Raw genomic sequence first — 21,927 nt, forward strand, 5'->3', positions numbered from 1 at the left:
ATAAATAATTTTTGTACTGATAAAGACAAAAATACAAAATAATTTGTGTCTTAGTCAAATAATTTTTTTATATTTATATTTTGTATTACAAATACTTTTTGTGTTATTTAACTAAATTTCATGGTTTATTCTTTAATACCGTTCAATTTAACTAAAATGCTGAAAATATGTTATAATTTTCACATATTTAAGTAATCCGGATTTCAAATCATATATATGTGAAAAAATATCCTTTAAAACAAGAAGATTAATATAGTGAAAAAATAAAGGTTATTATTTTTTTTATTATTTATTATTATTTATAGAAGCTGAAAAAATAATAATTTCTCAAAAATATCATTATAAAACGTCTACAATTATATAGATGATTAAAGTGTCAAATTAATAGTACGGTTTAAAAAAATTAAAACAATCACACTACCCTTACCTTGCATATAACTCTCAATTAGGGCTATATATATAAGTTCCATAGAGATTAGCCACATACACATATGAGAATCAATGATGATCATGGAGTATCTAGCACTACTTATAGTTTCTTTTGTGTCCATAAGCATTATTATCCATCACATTTTCATCAAATCCAAATTAGGCGTCAGAACACCTAAATCAACCAAATTCCCACCAGGACCTAAACCTTTACCAATCATAGGAAACATCTTAGAACTTGGTACCCAACCTCACCAAGCACTTGCTAAGCTTTCTCAAACATACGGACCAATAATGACTCTTAAGCTTGGTACCATAACCACCATAGTTATCTCATCTCCTATGTTAGCCAAACAAATTCTCCAAAAATATGACCAAATTTTTTCTTATAGAACAATTCCGGATACCGTTAAAGCACTTGATCACCATTTGTATTCAGTGGGATGGTTGCCACCTTCGACTCAATGGAGGATCCTTAGACGAGTTTGTGCTACGAAAGTGTTCTCTCCACTAAAACTTGATTCCACTGAAGTTCTTCGACAAAAGAAACTGCGAGAATTAATGGATTTTGTGAAAGATAAAAGTGAAAAAGGCGAAATTTTGAATTTCAGTGAGACTTGTTTTAAAATGGTACTTAATTTTATATCTAACGCTTTCTTTTCTATGGATTTAGCTCATTACGACTCTTCTAAGTCTCAAGAATTCAAGGATATAATTTGGGGCATTGGGGAAGAATCAGGAAGGCCTAATGTGGTGGATTTCTTCCCATTCCTTAGATTCCTTGATCCACAAGGTGCACGTGCAAGGATGACCAAGTATACTGAAAAGTTGATATCTTTCGTTGACGGTCTTATAGAAGAAAGATTGAATTTAAAGGCTCTAGAAATGGAAACTACCAATAAAAGAGGCAAAGATGTGTTAGATTCTGTTTTAGAAGTTATGTTGGAAGACAATTCTCAAGTGACTCGTCTCCATGTTGTGCATCTCTTTCTGGTGAGTATCTTGTCCAATCCATCAAATAATCCAATGTTTAGCTTTTGAAATTATTTTTTTTGGGGCTAAAAAGTTGAATACTTAATTACATTCTTTTTGTTAGTATGTTTATATAAAGTTTAATTTTGATATTGTAAAAAATTTTACACAATTATCTAATCAATTTTATACTTTTAAATCACTTTTGAAGTAGTGGATTATTTGAAAATGAAGAAGTATAGGGAGCCAATAAAGTATTTATACAATGTGTACAATAGGGGATAGATATGTTCGATTCAGTAAGATATCAGATGTTTATTATTCCTGGTGTCCGGATGATTATTCTGGATAGTATGAATGTATTGTGTTTGAGAAATTAGTAGTATTTTATCTTGGATGTTCATTTTTTAACTCATATTGAACCAAATAAATAACCTATTATACACATTGTACAAATATTTGATTGACCCCTAACAGGATTCTTTGAAAATTAATTACTTTTGTTAACGTGGTAATGCAATGATTGGTTATGATGAGTACATAATATTAGGATAAATTATTTTGATTTCTTTTAACATTAGATAATATTACATATGACATCTTTCTTTTATAAAAATGTACACAAGTTTTTCTTAAGGTTCATCGAGTTATATATATAATAACCAGTACTATTGTGCATATGTTTTGTAACATTTGACACAGAACTTCTTTAGAAAAATAATATTGAAGGATAATAATTGACATGACAAATTAAAGAATGTCTTGAGTAAAATGCTTCACATAATATTATTACACTCTAATAATTAGCAATTTGTTGCGCAAACACTAACATATTGAATACTATTTCATCTTTTGTATTTTTTTTTCAATTTTGTCAGATTTTATTTATGGCTGGAGTAGACTCAACATCAATCACCATAGAATGGGCAATGACAGAGTTATTACGTAATCCAGAAAAATTGGAAAAACTTAGAAAAGAGCTTCAATGTGTTCTTGGCAAAGGTGAACAAAATCATGAACAAATTGAAGAATCACATATCTCAAAGCTTCCTTTTCTAAGAGCAGTGGTTAAAGAAACTTTGCGCTTGCATCCACCTGCCCCATTATTAGCACCACACAAGGCACATGAAGATGTTGAGATAACTGGATTCATGATTCCTAAGAATGCACAAATTTTGGTTAATGTATGGGCCATGGGAAAAGATTCAAGTATTTGGGAACATCCAAATGAATTCATGCCTGAAAGATTCTTAGATAGTAAAATTGATATTCATGGACATGATTTTGAATTAATTCCATTTGGTGCTGGAAGAAGGATATGCCCTGGATTGCCATTGGGTTATAGAAGTGTGCACATTGCGTTGGCTACTCTTCTAAATGGCTATGATTGGAAGCTAGCAAATGGACAAAAATCAAAAGATTTGGATATGTCTGAGAAATTTGGACTTACTTTGCATAAGGCTCAACCTCTCCAAGCCATTCCCATTAAATCACAATAATGAAGATGATGCTTGTTACAAAAGAGCAATCTTACTCTTCTTAACAAAAATATTTAAAAGACAATAAAAATCAGTTTAAAATCTTCTTATTTTATGCATTTTATAATTATTGTTGAAATAAATTAGTAAATTTAGATGTAATAAGGATATAACTATGTATATAAAATTATAAATCTAAATTAAATAAGATAACTTGAGATTATTGTCTTGCTAATATTATTATTCTTTTTTAATTATCTTTTTTTATTTTGTAGACTTTATGAAGCATTAAATAACAACTACAGTACATCGAATAATTCAAGTTAATTATTGTTTATATATAATTATACATATGAAAAAAAAATGAGAATTTTTTAAATTAAAAAAATTAATTAATGTTAGTTAATTAAAAATTAGTTATCTATACTTTTTTTTTTCTTTTGAAAAATCATGCTTCATTTAGTATTGATAATAATTATTTTTCAATGACAACAGAAATTCAAATTGAATTATTGAAATGAATATATTGAATTCTATCATAGAGAGAAATTGGTATCACATCAAAACTAGTATCCATAAGGGTCAACAATTTTACATTTGACCCATCCCCATCCATCATTTTGGCTTCCTTTATGAAGTCCTGCCTTCCAATATCAAATTGTTGTTTTAAGCCAAGAACCACTCTTTACAAATCATTTCCCATGAACATCCAAGATCCTGCACAGACTTGCCACTCTTGTCTCTTATAAATTGTTCGAGCGGCTGATAACTCTGTCTATACATTTAGATAAGCATTCTGGAAGTATTTGCATCATCTTTCTTAGGAAACTGCTTTCGGTGCAATATCCTTATGGCTTCCAATAAACAAATCTCGAACATGAATGAACGCGTTATTAGTTGAACATAAAGCATAAATGTGATGACCCAAAATGAGTCATAACGGGCGCTTAGGAAAATAATTCTATAGCAAGCCTAACATACTCAAATATAAATCAAATAAGTAAGTTACAAATATTTTACAAGTTCTAAAATAAATAGTTATAAATTTTAAAAAAATTAAAATAATTAAGAACGGTTGTATCCTGCCTGTAACATATGAAGCATATACTTCTAGAAATTTGATAAAAAATAAATACTCATTGCAAACAGTTACTCTTGAATAGAAATTCTCACATAGTCAAATATTTATTCCTAAAAAATATTTTTTTAAAAAAAGGGGTGAGTTTTGCAAATCAGTGACTAGACAATACATCTATAATTGACATGAGACTATACAAACATTATCATCAAAGTAATTTTAATTAGAAAATAATAGTTGATAATAATAAGTGAATCAGTAAAGGAGTTCTCATACAGAAATCAAATCAAAAGTTCACACTTAGACAGCTCCACCTCTATGGGTAGTCCTTTCCTCTAGTGTGTCCGTACGGAATAACAGATCCAACGTGTGACCTACACGTTAGGCTAGCAACACCCCTACTAGCTGAGGTCTGAGCCAGATGCATCTAAGTTAACGTCATAACCGCCGTTAACTACAGTTTTCTAATACGAGCCTCCCAAACCAATTCAAAACATATAATTTCAAATACAACAAATCTTTGATCTTTCAAATATATAAGGTATCGAATCAAATCAAATCAGAAAATAATTTCTCATCCAAATCATATTCAATCATATTTTCTCAATCTTAAGGCATTTCAAACATATTTCACAATTCCAAAATAAGTGAGTACCAACCAAATTTCAATGCTTCGAAAATACATATTCGAGTAAAATCAAATGCTTTAAAATAATATAAAACTTCTTCAAATATACATATAGTCTCATAAAAATATAGTCTCATGTGCATATTAAAATGAGCTTAACAAGGATAAATATTTAGTTCTAATAAAGTAATTATTAAAACAATTTAAAATCCTTTGATAATATTCTTTGTGAGTATAACTAAGTTCAAAACACCGTATATCAAAATAATTATAGACATAAAGCTAAACAATTATAAATGTAAAGCCTACTCACAATATAGTCCCAAGGGACCGAAGATACCAAACTTGGAGTGCCAAATTCAAGATGAGGAGGATTGAAGTAGAATAAAACGAATGAGCGCAGAATTTGGACCGGAATAGCGACAAGATGGAGCGGGCGATAGTCCTAAAAATCTAAAACAGGCGAAACTAAAATCGAATTAAAACAAGGACAAGACAGATTAAATGGTGGCATAATAGGACATGAAAGCTATAGCAGAATCAAGAAAAAAGGTTGGACTGGGATAATGACAGAAACGGTTCAGCTCCGACGGCAACGACGGCTTGGTTCAGGTACATCCAAATGGTGACAGCAATAGCGCAGCAGCAGACGGTCCCTCCTTGGTGTTTCTCTCTCTTCAAAGCTCCAAAGCTGCAACTATGACAACGATAGCAAGGCTGGCTTCAACAGCAGCGGCTAGGCGTTTCTTGGCGGCAGAGGCGTGGCGGCCATGGCAGCAGTAGCAGCCGAGTTCCAACGGCGGCAGAACCTCCCTGCGACCCTTTCTCTCTCAACAGCAACGACCCTTCTCGCAGCGGCTCTGGGTAGAACGACGTGTCTTTCCTCTGTTTGTAAACCTCCATGGACGGCGACGATGAAGACCTCGACGGTGACGACGGCAACGTGGGCTCCACGGGACGGTGATGCCTCCTTCTCTTTGCGCGGCACTCTCTCTCCCTCGGTTCTGGCCTTCCTCGCGACGACACGATGGCGGCGACGGTGGCAGTGATGCCCACCGGCGCCACCTCCCTTCCTTCCTCTTCTTTTGCCTCTCTGGTTCTCCCCCCTTCTCTTTTCCCTTTTTGTTCTTTTGTTCTGCTGTTGGATAAAGGGTAAGGGCAGCTAGGGTTTCGGTGAGTGTGTGTGAGGGAGTGTGTTGTGGCAAAATTAGGGTTAGGATTTTGGTTTGAAAAAAAAAAGAGAAGGATATTTTAGGGATTTTACATTCTACCCTCCGTACAAAAATTTTCGTCCTCAAAAATTGATATAATTTGCAAAACTTTACTTGGTTTTAGCACTTTACCAAACATAAGAAAGAAGTATAACGAGGTGCAAAAGTTACAAGATATGTTTCTGTTAAAACAATGCGATTGGCATTCACCTACTCTCGCTCCCTTAACAACTTAGATATACATAGCACTTTTCACTTAGTTTGTCAGTCTCCTCAAAATACACTTTTACTTCATAATCTCTTGATTCTGTTTACATCTCCTTGGTAGTAACCAAACCCATGTCAAGCCTTAGAATTAAAACTTTCTGAACTCCAACATCGATAAGCTGTGTCCTAATGAACAAACGCATCGTTTGCTATTTGGGAATCACACGTGACACCGAAACAAACACGAGTTTACTCAAAAAGATTCGAAACCTAGAAAGAGAAGAGCAAACATCACAGATGGTGTTCGCACAAATGTAGAAGGATGCATTAAGATTGCAATTTAACAATGATATACAGAATTAATGAATTGTACCGGAAGGAGTCAATTGAATCTTAACGAGAAAATCTGAATCAAGAAATTTTGATAGAAATAATAAAAGAAAAGATAGTGCATTAGATCAAAACAAGTTTAAGTTGAATCAAAGAAGCACAAAGTTCACCAAAAGAAGGTAACCAAAGTCAATGGCAGTTTTTTTCCAGAAAGATTTAAGTGGATGATTAGGGACACGATAAGGCAAGAAAAGAATCAAATCAAAATCTTTTCCAAAGAAGATCTGGAACAAGAATTCAAGGAGAATACTAGAAGATATGATGTATCATGGTAAAGCAAGTTCAGATTACATCAAGGAGTTTCATAATTCACGTAAAGGAATGCAACGTCAACACCTATGTTGTCGAGAATCTATGGGATAGCCAAAAGCACGATAAGATCGAGATATGCATAAGATGTAGGACGTGAAACAAAATAATCAAATTTCATTTCAACAAAAACTAAAACAAGGAACTCCTGATATGAAATATAGCAGAATGAACGATACATCAAATCACGGGGCATGATTATAGTGCATACTTCAACACAAACCATCCCAAGAAGAACACCTAACGTTCCCAAACCTAACGATTACCAATACATAAATAAAAGAAATGAAAGAGTTTAGAAGAACTATTTCTCGCAGGTTATCATTTTTAGCTCTCCGTATGCATCATGCTAAACAATCATTCCACAAGATGTGACAACACTAAATAGAATATAGATTTTTTTTCAACAAAACTAGAAAGTGAACAAAACAAAACAAAGTCCAGCAGAACAATATCATCATAGCATAAGAGACTTTAGGGCATAAGTAAATGTTGAAATCACCAAAAAAGCTTCACCATATTCCTTATTCCATGACCATTCCTCATCAACATCATCATCAAGACTCTAAAAATGCCAAAAATAATGAGAGTATTGCAAATAATTGAGAGAGTAAATTAGGAAAAGGACATAGATGTTACATCCAAAATTAAAAGCTAGCATATATAAAAAATAGTATCACTTGAAATTTCTAGTTCTAAACATCAACAACCATAACAAGATGAAATTTCAAACACAATCAATCAAAGTATACTGATAAAGAAAAGATTCGAAACAAACAAATGCAACATATGATAAAATCCGAAATAAATGAACCAATTAAAAATAGAAAACTCATGAAAAGAAAAAAAATGATAAATTTTACATCTTGAAGATCAAACTGTGATCAATCCATGTCCATTATTTCCTAGATTAACAAGCTATGATGGAACAACTCAAGATCAAACTCAATGACTCAAAAAGAACCCATAGTACAAAAATTTATTCATAAATTTATTTAGAATTTAGACATCCCGAATTTTCATACATTGCAAACAAGAAATTTTTCGATCTCCATCGCCCACAATTTCAGTGCAAGGTGTCAAATGCAGATGGGCTGGCAATTTAAAATGTTTCCGACATAATTCTATAATCATAAAAGAAAACATATGTAACATATAGAAGTTTATGACTCAATACAGTATTTGTTGTACAAGCACATGGTTCTCAAGTGAGCATTACCATACTAATCATATGAATTTAAAAGGAAAAATTCTTCCTTGATATCTTAAAAGTGAAATATCTAAAGAAAATAGCATAAACTAATCGAGAGCCATCACTATATCATAAAGCCAATGACATATAAGTTGAGCAATTAGAACTTAGTTCTTTCACTCTTTGTTCATGGAAGAATAATAACGAAAATAACTGAATAAATAATCGCATAAATATGAAAGTCAAGTTTAAACCATAAACATTTTATGAATAAGATAAGATATGAAAACCTCCTAACTCACTATTAATTTATTTTAGCAAATTTTCAGTCAAGATTCATCAAGTTACAACCACATCAATCATCAATTCAGCAATAATTACATATTATTAAACAACTTTATAGTAGCAACCAATAACCTTATGCATCCCTCAAAAGCAATTAACCTAAATTACTTGTTTGTTATGTTAGTGACTATAATAATCATTAATCATGCAACATATATCAGCAAGCAACTATCTAAATTAGTGGCTAACACTCACATGCAAGGTACAATTTAACACATATTCAAGATAATTGTAATATCCTCACTACCAGAATGTCACACTTCCGGTTGTGCCATTCTGATAGCAAGAAGTATTACAACTACTTTATATACTAAATATTAAAATAGGAGCCTGTGACTCGACACCGTATCGCTGATTTCTTTGAAAACTGGAAATAAATACTTTATCTTAAGAAAAATATAAGCAAGCATAGATTCATATACAAGACTTCTTACATAATATCTCATAATATAATATACATATAAAACATACAACTCATATCCCTCTAACAAACTTGTAATAACAAAGACGAGGGAAGAAAATAATCTAATTAATACTACAACATATAAACCAAATGCAGTATAACTTTTCATAATGCTTCATCCGGTTCCTGAAAAGGTAAAACTGTAGGGGGTGAGAACCTAACCACACGGTCTCACCACGGAGTTTCAAAGTTGTCATAAGAAGATATTTAATAAGAAAACTATTTTCAAGCTCAGTGATTATCATTACCTTATGAATCTATTAAAAACCAACAGGTAATCGTTCAAAACCTTTTCAATGAAACAATGTTTAATCTTTCAGAAATCCGAAACATTTCCTTTCTTATAAGAAAATCTCAATCAGAAACCAACCACGCAATCAAACAACACAATTATTAATTCAACACCAAAGTTCATTCTCAAATGTAGCACACCAAGACAAACACAGGCAAGACAGACAAGGAAAGCACATGTTTAGGTAGCAGTTACAGCAAATAATTCAAGTAGCAGTTAAGAACAGTTTAGCAATTAGGCAAACCAAAACAAGTTCAAACCCAAACAAAACATAAAAAATGCATATGATGCATGCCTGTCCTATGGCTGATAAGGCTTATCTGTCGGTTATCCAGCCAACCCGTCAAGTTTGAAAATACTTAGGCTGTCCCCTGACGTGCATCCTCAAGAGTCTATGCATAGCTTTTTCTCAAATAATCAATATTGCTCAATGGGGGTTACATTTTCGGGAATTTATATAGTGCCCGGTCACACTTACGTCATAGGGTCAACAGAGTATCGAGTTTTCAACTTGGTACACGTGGTGGCAAGCCATGGTGCTTTATCCAGAGAACCTCGTATCTCAGATAGTTCAAATTCATAAGCCATATGAATAATTCAAAGATCATATCTCAACATTCTTAATCGATATCTCAACATTCTCAACATCATAATCATTCATCAATCCAAATCTCATTTCCAAATTCATTCAAAAACCATATTTCAAAGAAAATCCTCCTCATCCTTCTTTTCATTCCGTTCATCAACAATTCCAATTCAAAACATAATTCTTTCTTGATAAATAAATTAATCTTAAATCATATAATGTTTAAAACTAAATCTTTTAAAATAATTACTTCAAACAAAACTTCTAATTTTATAAAATTTTGGCAGCATCTCCTCTAAAACTCGGACTCTACCACCATTTTCGGGTCCCAACCAAACCAAACCAAATGCCTGTCAATCATTCAAAACACTTCCAATAACCAGTATCACAACAATAATACTCAACCCAAAGAAATTACAAAATCCAGAATTCAATCAACCGATCCTATAAGTCGTAATTTAAACCAACTTCATTCAACAGCGTCAATCAATAATTAAGGATTCTAGGTCTTCTAAAATAGTTTCAAACCGAACCATTCCTCAAACCCTGTTCGAACCATTTCCAAAATAGTAACTCATTCTCAATAAACAAACCGTTTTCAAAAAATCGAGTCCTTTCCAAGTTTGTTTTAAAACCAGATTCCGAAATCAAATCGGTTTAATATCAAATCAAATTTCAATATTAAATCTTTTCTAAAATCAAATCGTTTCCAAAATTAAACTAAATGCCAATAGTAAATCTCTTCCAATAATTCAAGGAAAACCACTTTAACAACATCAATCAACTAATCAGAATATTCAACTTTCTCAATCGATCAATCTATCAACCGAACTAATAATCTCATTCATCCAAAACATCTCAATTCAATTCATAAGACTTATGAAATCACAAGAAATGTACTTTACGCATTAATATCGATTTATAACAACTCTGGAGAGTAAAACAAGTTTAAGAAAAGCGCCCCTACCTCGGAAAGTCGAATCCGTAGGAATTAACCATGATAAATCCGTTTATTTTAAATTCGCAACAATAGTGATAATTCCAATGAAATCAAGGACACTGCATCCATTGGGATGGCAACGTTAATTTTGCGGTGATGATGATGGTTGTAGCAAGACAAAAATTTTGAATCTAATATGATCAAGGGCAGAAACAGCCCTAGGAATCCAAGACAAAGCAAAAACTAAAATTGAATTAAAACAAGAATATGACAACTATAGCAATGACAAAACAGAACGTGCAAATGGATCAAGCCCAAGGGAAAGATCATATCGGTACCAGGATAATAAAATTAGAACCAGCAACAGCCCCGGCGTTGGCTTCCAACAACGGCAACGCCTTCACCAGTGACTTCAATTGAGACAAACCCCAACAAAAAATATAGCCAAGAACATCAGAGGCAAATACAGGGTATTTTACAGAGCAATAAGGGTTCAGAGATGGTGGTTCTCATGGCTAGGGCTTAACTGACTCACTATTAATGATGGCAGCGATCGGCGGTAGCAGAGGAATGGTCTCTCCTCTGTGCATCACTCTCTCTCACACGTCTCGTCCTCCTCTGCCACAACATCAACAAAACCTCCTCTCCCCTACTACGTTCTTCCCATCTATGGTGGCGGCTTCCCTCAAAGGCGGCAGCGGCAGTGCTCAACATTGACGGCAACGACTCCAGCGTGCGACAAGACACGAACAACGATCTTGCAGCGAGCGCGACGGGCTCCTGCTCCCTTCCTCATTGTAGCCCTTTCTTCCTCTCTGAACCGTATCGATGGTAGCATAGCAGCCCGACGGTGGTGGCGGCGTGGCGGCGCGATGATTTGATGGTGGCGATGGCAACTGGCGCAGGAAGCGGCACTGCGCGACGACCCTCTTTCCTCTCCTCTTCCTCTATTCCTAGCCTCTGCTTTCTCGGATCTTACTCTCTCTTCCATGCTTCCCCTGTTTCCATTTCCCTTCTCTTTTTCTTTCTTCGGTTGTTTCTTTTCTGAGTTAGGTTAAACGTTAGATTTGTTTTGTTTGTGTATTGAGGAAGAAACCAAGAGGAATGACGGTAGGATTAGGGGAACAAGGGTGAGTGGCGGTGAGTGTGAGTATGAGTGTGGGTAGGGGTTAGGATGAAATTAGGATTAGAGTTAAATTTGGGGATATTTGGGTTAATCAAATTTTGATAATTTTAATAAAATTGGACATAGAATATTAATTTGAAATCTTACTTAATTTCTTAAAACTATATATAAAAAATTACTTTATTATCAATTGCTAATTAGATTTTGATCAAGTATTATAATTTAAAATTAGATATAATATAATTTATTTTCTTTGTTTATAAAATTAAAGTATTAAATTTTAAAATCTCTATTATTTAACTAAATTTTATAAAATTCGTATTCTTTTGCAACTGTTAAGCTGTATAACTTAAATATAGAAAATTATTCAATAATTATAAAATTAGGTAAAATTTTTAATTTAATTATCAAAACTTGATTTAATTACTTTTAATAAAATAATTTCTAAAAATAAAGTCTTTAATAAATAAATAAATTGAAACTAACTCATAATGATATTTTTTAAAAATTATGGGTCTTACAATAATCATCCTATGCTTTATAATCATTAGTTGAATATAACAAGAAAAAAATTTGTATATAAAATTTGTTCTGCTTTGAGGATTTAGATATTTAGTCTTTTCCGTTGAAAATCAGTAGAAATTCTTTTCAATAGGTAAGATCTATATCCCAATCCCACAAAGCACTACAAACTAAGAAAACTAATCTCTCTAAACCTCTGACAATAAAAACTAGTTGAGAGCAAAAAAATTTTCAAAAAAAAAAACCAAGGTAAAAAAAATTCTCAAATTTTATATCTTAGCCAAGAGCAAAATTCATCATCTAATCACCAACAAAGAGCAAGCATTCATAATCTAAATATCACCTAAACAATCAGAAAAATAGTTTTGTAACAGAAAAATCATATTTGACAACATAGTACCATAATAGAACTAGATCAGCAAATTTGAAAAGCTCAACCGAACTTTTAGATTGAAATACATTTTCAATCCAGCCAATTAATCACTCAAATAATTCACTACACTTCACTACACTTAAGCAGAGAAAATCATCAATCTAACAAACAACAATAACACTTTATTCATATGTTTATCGCATAATTCTTCTCCTTGAGCAACTGAATAACAATTTTCAAAATTATTGATTCGAAAGAAAGACAGAATCACAAACAAATCAAACCTCATCACTTCAAAGATTATTAATATAAGAAGAACAAACTCTAATATCCAGAACAAAGCATCTCGATCAACAACTAAGCAAATTTATGCAATCCGTAAATTCAAATAAAGTTCCATAAAGGAATTAGATAATGATGCACATCAAACACCAATCGAATCTCCTAAATAATACATAAAACTTTGTCATTAGGAATCGTAAGGAACACGAAGACGAAGAAGATTAAAGCAGCATTTACAAAAGTGAGAAAGATTAGAATTGGCTACGAGAGAAATTGCGAACCGGAGCCGAAACTGAAGCCATTGAAAAAAAAAGTTAAAGAAATCTACCAAAAGATAACCAAAGATTGGATATAAGAAAATGATAGGAGTAGCAAAAGTGGCAGAGGACGCATGATCACAATAATCAGAAGACAACAATGACACAAAGGACAACGATGACATTCCTATAGGCCTCTAATAGTACCACAATTTGTACAAATAGGCGCGCTTCTATTTATAAAATTGTGATCCTACCATACGACACTTGCTCCATATTACACGTATTAAACCTAAGCTCTGATACCATTTTGTCATGACCCAAAATGATTCATAACCGGCGCTCATGAAAATAATCGTATAGCAAGCCTAACATAATCAAATATAAATTAATAAGCAAGTTACAAATATTTTACAAGTTCTAAAATAAATAGTTATATATTTTTAACAAAAAAAATTAAAATAACTAAGAATGGTTGGATCCTGCCTGTGACATATGGAGCATATACTTCTAGAAATTCGACAAAGAATAGATACTCATTACAGACCGTTACTCTTGAATAGAAAGTCTCACATAGTCAAATATTTTTTCCTGAAAAATATTTTTAAAAAAAGGGGTGAGTTTTGAAACTCAGTGACTAGACAATACATCTATAATTGATATGAGACTATACAAACATTATCATCAAAGTAGTTTTAATTAGAAAATAATAGTTGATAATAATAAGTGAATCAATAAGGGAGTTCTCATACAGAAATCAAATCAAAAGTTTACACTTGGGCAGCTCCACCTCTATGGGTAACCCTTTTCTCTAGTGTGTCTATACGGAATAACAGATCCAACGTGTGGCCTACACGTTAGGCTAGCAGCGCCCCTGCTAGCTAAGGTCTGAGCCAAATGCATCTAGGTTAACGTCATAACCGCCGTTAACTACGGTTTTCTAATACGAGCATCCCAAACCAATTCAAAACATATAATTTCAAATACAACAAATCTTTGATCTTTCAAATATATAAGGTATCGAATCAAATCAAATCAGAAAATACTTTCTCATCCAAATCATATTCAATCATATTTTCTCAATTTTAAGGCACTTCAAACATATTTCACAATTCCAAAATAAGTGAGTACCAACCAAATTTCAATCCTTCAAAAATACATATTCGAGTAAAATCAAATACTTTAAAATAATATAAAACTTCTTCAAACATACATATAGTCTCATAAAAATATATAGTCTAACGTGCATATTAAAATGAGCTTAACAAGGATAAATATTTAGTTCTAATAAATCAATTAGTAAATCAATTTAAAATCCTTTGATAATAATCTTTGTGAGTATAACTAAGTTCAAAATACCGTATATCAAAATAATTATAGACGTAAGGCCAAACAATTATAAATGTAAAGCCTACTCACAATATAGTCCCAAGGGACTGAAGATACCAAACTCGGAGTGCCAAATTCAAGATGAGGAGGATTAAAGTAGAATAAAACGAATGAGCGCAAAATTTGGACTGGAGTAACGACAAGATGGAGCTGGCGATAGTCCTGTGAATCTAAAACAGGCAAAACTAAAATCGAACTAAAACAATGACAAGACAGGTTAAATGGTAGCATAATAGGACATGAAAGCTGGAGAAGAATCAAGGAAAAAGATTGGACTAGGATAATGATAGGAACGGTTCAGCTCCGGTGGCAACGACGGCTTGGTTCAGGTACATCCGAATGGCGACTGGAACAGCGCAGCAACGGATGGTCCCTCCTTGGCGTTTCTGTCTCTTCGAAGCTCCAAATCTGCAACTATGACAACAACAGCGAGGCTGGCTTCGACGGCGGCGGCTATGCGTTTCTTGGCGGCAGAGGCGTGGCGGCCATGGCAACAGCAGTAGCGGAGCTCCAACGGCGGCAGAACCTCCTTGGGACCCCTTCTCTCTCCACGCGCGTTCTATTTCTCTCTCGGCGACAGATCTGGCGGCGCAAAACGTAGGCATGAACGGCGGCGATGGTGGCTGGTCTTGACGGCGACGACCTTTCCTGCAGCGGCTCTGGGTAGAACGACGCGTCTTCCAAACCTTTATGGACGGCGACGATGAAGACCTCGACGGTGACGTGGGCTCCACGGGATGATGACGCCTCCTTCTCGTCGCGCGGCTCTTTCTCTCCCTCGGTTCTGGCTTTACTCGCAACGACACGACGGCGGTGACAGTGGCAGTGACGCCCACCGATGCCACCTTCCTTCCTTCCTCTTCTGTAAGTGCGGCTAGGGTTTTGGTGAGTGTGTGTGAGGGAGTGTGTTGTGTCAAAATTAGGGTTAGGATTTTAGTTTGAAAAAAAAAAAAGAAAAAGGTATTTTAGGAATTTTACAATGTAATCATTGTAAAAATTTAAATTATTATCATAGTATACCACTAAATACCTGAGATACTGACAGATTTTTCCAACTTTATCATTGTAAAAAAATTAAATTATTATCATAGTATTAAGGTAGTTTTGGAAGTAGGCGTGATTGTTGCATGTTTCCAACGGACATATTCCTTTTGAATCATCACTCTTACCGAAACACTAATGTTGTTTGTGTTTTCTTCTTTATGTATTACAAATATATGGGAAAATCATCACAGTAACAAGAAGTGAATTTATAATTATAATTCATTTTCAGGTAAAATTTAGTAGGCATGAAACAATAAGAGTGCTGCATACACATAGCATGTGTATCCTTTAAAAAAGATTGTCTAATTACTTCATTTATTGATCAAGCTACGACATCTTGAGATTCTTTGGACAACCAGTCTGAGTTACTTACCAAAAGGGATTGCATGTTTAACCTCGCTCAGAACCTTAAGCCGTTTCTTTGGGAATTCTCTTGTTGGAAGCAAAGCATGCAACATTGGAGACTTAGAAAAGCTGAACAATATCCAAGGGAATATTACCATAGATGGGTTGGGAGCTGAAACTGATGCTTCTGATGCTGAAAGAGCAGGTCTAGAGAATAAGAAACGTTTGCGTGGCTTAGAGCTCTGGTTTACTGCTCCGGGAGCCGGTACCAACGATGAAAGGGTACTTGGAGCTTTGAAAGCACCTCCTGAATTGGAAGATCTCGGGATATTTTACTACAGAGGAAATTTGTTCCCCACTTGGATGATAGCACTTCAGATGCTTACACATCTAACGCTTGCTGATTGTGACAAATGCAGTGTTCTTCCCAGGCTTGGAGAACTTTCATCCCTTGGATCACTTAAAATAATCAATATGCCCGGTATAAAGAAGGTGGTGGATTCTGAATTTCTGAGAATAGGATCAACTGTTGCATTTCCAATGCTTAGAACACTTTCCTTCCAGAAGCTGGATAATTGGGAAGAGTGGGTTGGACTAGGTGATGATGGCGTCCAAGCAAATTTTATGCCTTTTCTTTCATCTCTGTCAATCGTAAACTGCAGAAAGCTAGAGGCAATTCCTGGCTACATAAAGCTGAAGAAAAATGAGAAGTCTGAGTTTCACATTAACATTAAAAAATGTCCTTCTCTCGAGCAAACACAGTATGAGTAATGAAATAGAAGAACATTTTCCACTACACAAAGGAATCATGTGAAGGTAAGCCTTTCCCCACACTGTCCTTTGGTAAATGTTGCTAGAGTTGTTCATATTCCAAAATTCTTCATCTGTGTTATAGTATCTACCAGTTTAGAAATGTGGTACATTTATAACTCAAAATAGTAGTATCACGTACTCAATGTTTTGGGATACATCACCATATTCTTAAAAATGATCGACGAATAAAGTATGAAGAGAGTATTATATTTTAAATTTCTGAATTCTGCATAGCATGCAATAATCATCGGTTCGTATTTCAATTTCACCTGCAATATAAAGTTGTCAATGTCAGCAGCTAATAAAGTACACACATCAACCAAATATTTTGATGAGTTCAAAGTTAGTCGTGTTAATGAATTTTTTGGATGGTTTTAGTCCATATCTTCTTTGCAATTTCTTTTATTTCTATCTCTTGATCTTGTTAAATTGCACTATCTCCTACGTAAAAGGTATTAGAACCTAGGACCTTCTGAATAGTTAACAGGGTGCTGCACCTTGTATTTCCAATTTATGCCATTTAAGCTTAGGATTTTGCCTTCCCCATCTTTTATATATATTGAAGTATTCAAGTTAAATGGAAATGAGTGGTTTTTAGTAGCACAATTTGTTAAGTTTATTGGGAATGGGATGCTCAGCATCTATTTTGGAGGGGTAAAACTAATTTTGCTAATCTTAATTTGTTTGATTATTGGTCCCCAAAATCAGTTCTTACTTATATAATTTATTTTTAAGAAAAGTGAAAATTTGTTACTTTCCATCAAAATTTATTTATTCTCTGGTAGTTTAAGAATTCATCTTTCTTATTATTGATTCATTTTGCTTCATGTCCCAGAGGTCTAGTTAAGCGTGGAATGCAGCAGAGGGAGAAGTGTTTATGCAAGTGCGTGAAATGCAAGTGCTTATTCATGTTTTCTGCTTTTTCTAATAAAAGGCCTTAAGATGTGGAAGATTATTAAATATCTACCATCTCAAAGGTCCAGTTTCCAAATAAAATTGTTGCCTTGTATGCTACTTTATTCGATTTGGCAAACATTTTATGTAATATCACTATTAAACTATGGGGAGTGTCTCCGTGTGTGTGCGCTTGCATGACTATTTGGTTTGAATTTTTATTTTGCTTTTGATGGAATTGTTTGAAGTTGATAATTGGGTTGAATCTAGTTAACTAAGAAAAAGAGTTTTTATATTTTGTTTTTGTAGAAGTTAATTATGCAGGAGATTTTTCGATTTTGTCTCTAAAACCAGATAAAAGCAAAGAAGGAAAGAAGAGAATGAGATCAGTATATATTTTGGTTCGGTTTTTAAATGCAATGAAACTTACGTTCAATTTCCACCACAATCATAGTGGAATTTTCACTATAATCAATCATATTACAAATACCAATACTAATGAATTACAACCTAATTCATCTAATATCTTCCGCTAAATTTTCTACTCCAAAGCCTAGCTACCCAAGTGCTATCCTAACTTGGAAGGAGAATCTAATCAGATTCAGAAACACCAAGTGCTATCCCAACTTGGTAAGGAAAATCTGTAGATTCAATCTACCACTAAGTGCTATCCCAACTTGGCAAGGGAAACTAAACCTTAGTCAACAACTCAAAAACACTCCGTGGTTTTTTCATGCATCTCTCGTGCCTTTTTTCTCTTAACTTTTTCAACTCACATATTTAGCCTTTTCTCATTTACAGAAGATGACACTAGATAGCCATAACACTAAAAGTATAAATAAAACACAAATTAAAGAAAAAGAATTCAGCTCAAGCATGTTGAGATGATGCTCTTGTATCACTCTCTTTTTCTTACTTTTAAATGTTGAAGTGAGGCCTCTTTTATAGAATCAACTTGCTCTTCCAATTTGTTCTTTATTACCTCTTCCAATTTCTTGTACCATCAACCCATTGAAGTTGTCTCTATTGGCATGCAATCTTTTTTCCATTTTGCTCCACTAACGCTACTTGTTGGAGGGTCTGATCCACTAACCTCTGTTGTCCTTGGAGCTGCTGTCTTCCTCTATTGGCCAGCTTAACACTAATAGTTTATGTATATGAGAACACTAATGGATTATCATAGATGATATATACGAGTTATTAGTAACGCAAACCGTGGGTTTTTCGAATGTTAGAAGTTGCTCCTCAAGGATTCTCGGTTATGTGTCTTGAACTCTGCTGGTGTCATATGACTTGTTCTTTCATAGTTTACCTTAAAACTCTTGTTTGAGATTTCTTTTGTGAAAAGTAGTTTGATCATTTTTTGGCCCTATTCTTTTGTTCATATGCAATCTCGTTTGATATTAACTGCGTATGTCTGCTTAAGTTCTTTGGATGTGTGCCTTGTGTTGTTTAAACTTCTCTTCTTGACTCATGTATTCTTTGATGTAATCTTGAATTTGTTTGATGCATCAAAGTGATCGTTGAAATCTTTGTGAACCTTGTTCTTATTGCTTGTTCTTTTTCTAAGGTCTTGTATCCTTATGAGGGAACTCGAGATTTGTTTTAGCGTCACGTGTGAACTTTAGATATAGCAAGCGATACGTTAGTTCTCTAGGACATGTGTTGTGGACGCAGAAGGTGAAGCTTGTAAGTTTACGATGTCACAGAAAGTTGTGGAAGTTTGATTCATGCAAAAAAGGTTCTGTTGAAGTTTGGAAGATTGGAACTCTGAAGTTTGTATGAGATCAGTGTGCGGACGTTAAGTACGTCGTTTTAACCCCAACCTGTTTTGTAATTTTTCGGCGCCTTACTTTACGATCGCATGTTTAAACCATGTTATCTTTTGCATCAAGCCTAACTTGTAGCTTCTGTTTAGAATCACATTTCTTTTTCCTCATATTTATGCCATATAAATATCCTAATGTTAGAAACTNAATTACTTAAAAAAAAGTATTACTAAAATATTAAAAAAATATGACTTTAATTTTAATAATACTTACATAATTAACATAACCATCCTTCTATAATCATACTAAATCACTAAAATTCACCATTTTTTTAGACTTCATTTCATTTTGTCCTTTTCACGGTGGTCAACGGTCTTTTTTTAAACTTCATTTTATTTCGTGATTTCGCGAAGGTCATTTTTATATGTATATTTTGGAAGTGGTCTTTTTTTTTTAAGATTTTATCTCATTTTGTCTCGTGCAATTTGTCCAAAAAGATGACATATATTTTATTTTTTGGCGCATTTCCCGCTCTCTCTTCAATTTCTTGTACTACACAATTGATTCGATTTGTCTGTTGGATTTTTTTTTTGTTAACTAAGATAGGATTGCATTCATTGGGAAAATGAGTACAAAAAAGTCCTTACAGGACACGCACAAAGAATAGAAAGGGTCATCCAAAAATCAGATAATAAAACAAACATTAAAAGAGAAAAGAAAACTTTAGTGCTACTACATTAGCTTGGTTTTGAAACGATATTCTTCTTTTCAGTTCCACTCCTTCTTTCCATACTTCTTGGGGTGCCATTTTTCTTTCTTCAAAATTCCATTTGTTTCTTGCTACCCATCTTTTTCATAGCAGGGTTGCTACTAAACTACTCCTCATCCGAGTATTAGATCTTCTGTTCGGCCCCCCTTATAACCTCGATCCACCATGTGTAAAAAGCCTCATCATCTTCCTCCCCAATTCCTCCATGCATGTCAGCAAGCTGCCAAATAACATTCAAGTATGGGCAAGAGACAAAGCAGTTCATAATTGACTTTGGAGCTTGGTTGCAGCGAGGACATATTTTAGAGATTGTGGCTATTCTTCTGTACAGTTTCAATCGGACAGGGAACCCTCCATGAACCTTCACCTTTTCTGGCATCTCCAAGTCCCATACAGAATTTTATAGAGCTTTGTTCTTAAATCTATCAGCAAGAAATTCAATTGGAGGATGGTATAACTAGAAAGCAATTCCATAACCTGAATTGACTGAGGAAGCTCCCTTTCTTTCCTTGCTCCATATCAATTTATCACCGTCTTCATATATCTTGACTCTATAAATTGACTGTGCAATTTTTGTTGGGAAACAATTATTAATTAATTGGGAGTTCCATTCCCTGAGTCTGTCATCAATTGAGAAACCCAAATGAGGTTTGTCTGAATTTGAATGTGTGGTTTGGCTATTAAGTGCCCTTCGTTGTTAACCCAATTTGCTTCCCAAATGTTTATTGAACTCTGTCTCCCTACTTTTCAAATTGCTCCTTGTTCAATGATTTTTCTCCTTTCCAGTAGACTTCTCCACGCCTATGAAGGATTATTTCCAACACCAGCTTTCAAGAAATCACAGTGTCTGAAATACTTGCTTTTAAAGACTCTTGTAACCAGTGAATAAGGTTTTGTAAGAAATCACCACCCTTGCTTTCCCAACATCGCAAGATTGAAAGCTTTGAGATCTTTAAAACTCATACCTCCTTGACATTTTGGTCTACACAATGTATCCCAACTGATCCACTGTAATTTTCATTCATCATGTTTTTGACCCCACCAAAACTGCGTTAATTGTCTTTGAATGTCTCTATGAGTTTTTCAGGCAGTTTAAAACATCCAAAGGTGTAGACTGGGATGGCAGCACCAACAGCCTTCATCAGCACCTCCCAACCGCTTATTGATAGTAACGATCTCTTCCATTGTTGTAGTTTTTTTTGCCACTTTCTCTTTTACATAACTAAATGTGGATGTTTTGGATCTTTGTATAGTTGTAGGCAAACCCAGATACTTGTCTTGTGCTCCCACATTTAAAACTTGTATCAAATTCGCCAGTCTTATCCTCTCTTGTTGCGGTGTGTTACGGCTAAAGAAAACTACCAAATTGGCCAGGTTAATTTCTTAACCACTTAATCCTCCATATAAATGCAAAATATTTAGTACGTTTTGACAAGAAGTAGAATTTTCCTTTGTGAATATGATTGAATCATTAGCAAAAAGTAAGTGGCTTATAATATGGCAATTACTGTTGATTTTTAAACCAACCAACTCATGATTTTGTTCTCCTTTGTAGAGCAGATGGCTTAGCCCCTTTGCGCAAAGTACAAAAAGATAATGAGAAAGAGGATCCCCTTGGCGAAGATCTTTTGTAGGTTTAAACAAACCTTTAGGTTGTCCATCCACACTAACAAAATAGGAAACAGTCATCAACACTCTTTAAGTCAATTAATCCACCGGTTATAAAAACCCAGTTGTTCCATCACCTTTCACAAAAAACTCCATTCCACTTTGTCATAAGCTTTACTCATGTCTAATTTAAGTGCCATATTCCAATCCCCATTT

At 34.1% G+C, this 21,927-nt stretch overlaps 1 protein-coding gene across 1 annotated transcript; it reads left to right on the forward strand.

The window, feature by feature from the left end:
- Positions 1-484: 484 nt before the first annotated feature.
- LOC107475530 (cytochrome P450 76T24-like) lies at positions 485-3,114 on the forward strand. The gene is made up of 2 exons (XM_016095182.3): positions 485-1,422; positions 2,280-3,114. Exons 1-2 carry the CDS (start codon positions 502-504, stop codon positions 2,898-2,900), a joined length of 1,542 nt encoding a protein of 513 aa, XP_015950668.1. The 5' UTR covers positions 485-501; the 3' UTR covers positions 2,901-3,114.
- The last annotated feature ends 18,813 nt before the right edge of the window (positions 3,115-21,927 follow it).

Source organism: Arachis duranensis, chromosome 2 (genome assembly GCF_000817695.3).
Source record: "Arachis duranensis cultivar V14167 chromosome 2, aradu.V14167.gnm2.J7QH, whole genome shotgun sequence".
NCBI lineage: Eukaryota > Viridiplantae > Streptophyta > Magnoliopsida > Fabales > Fabaceae > Arachis > Arachis duranensis.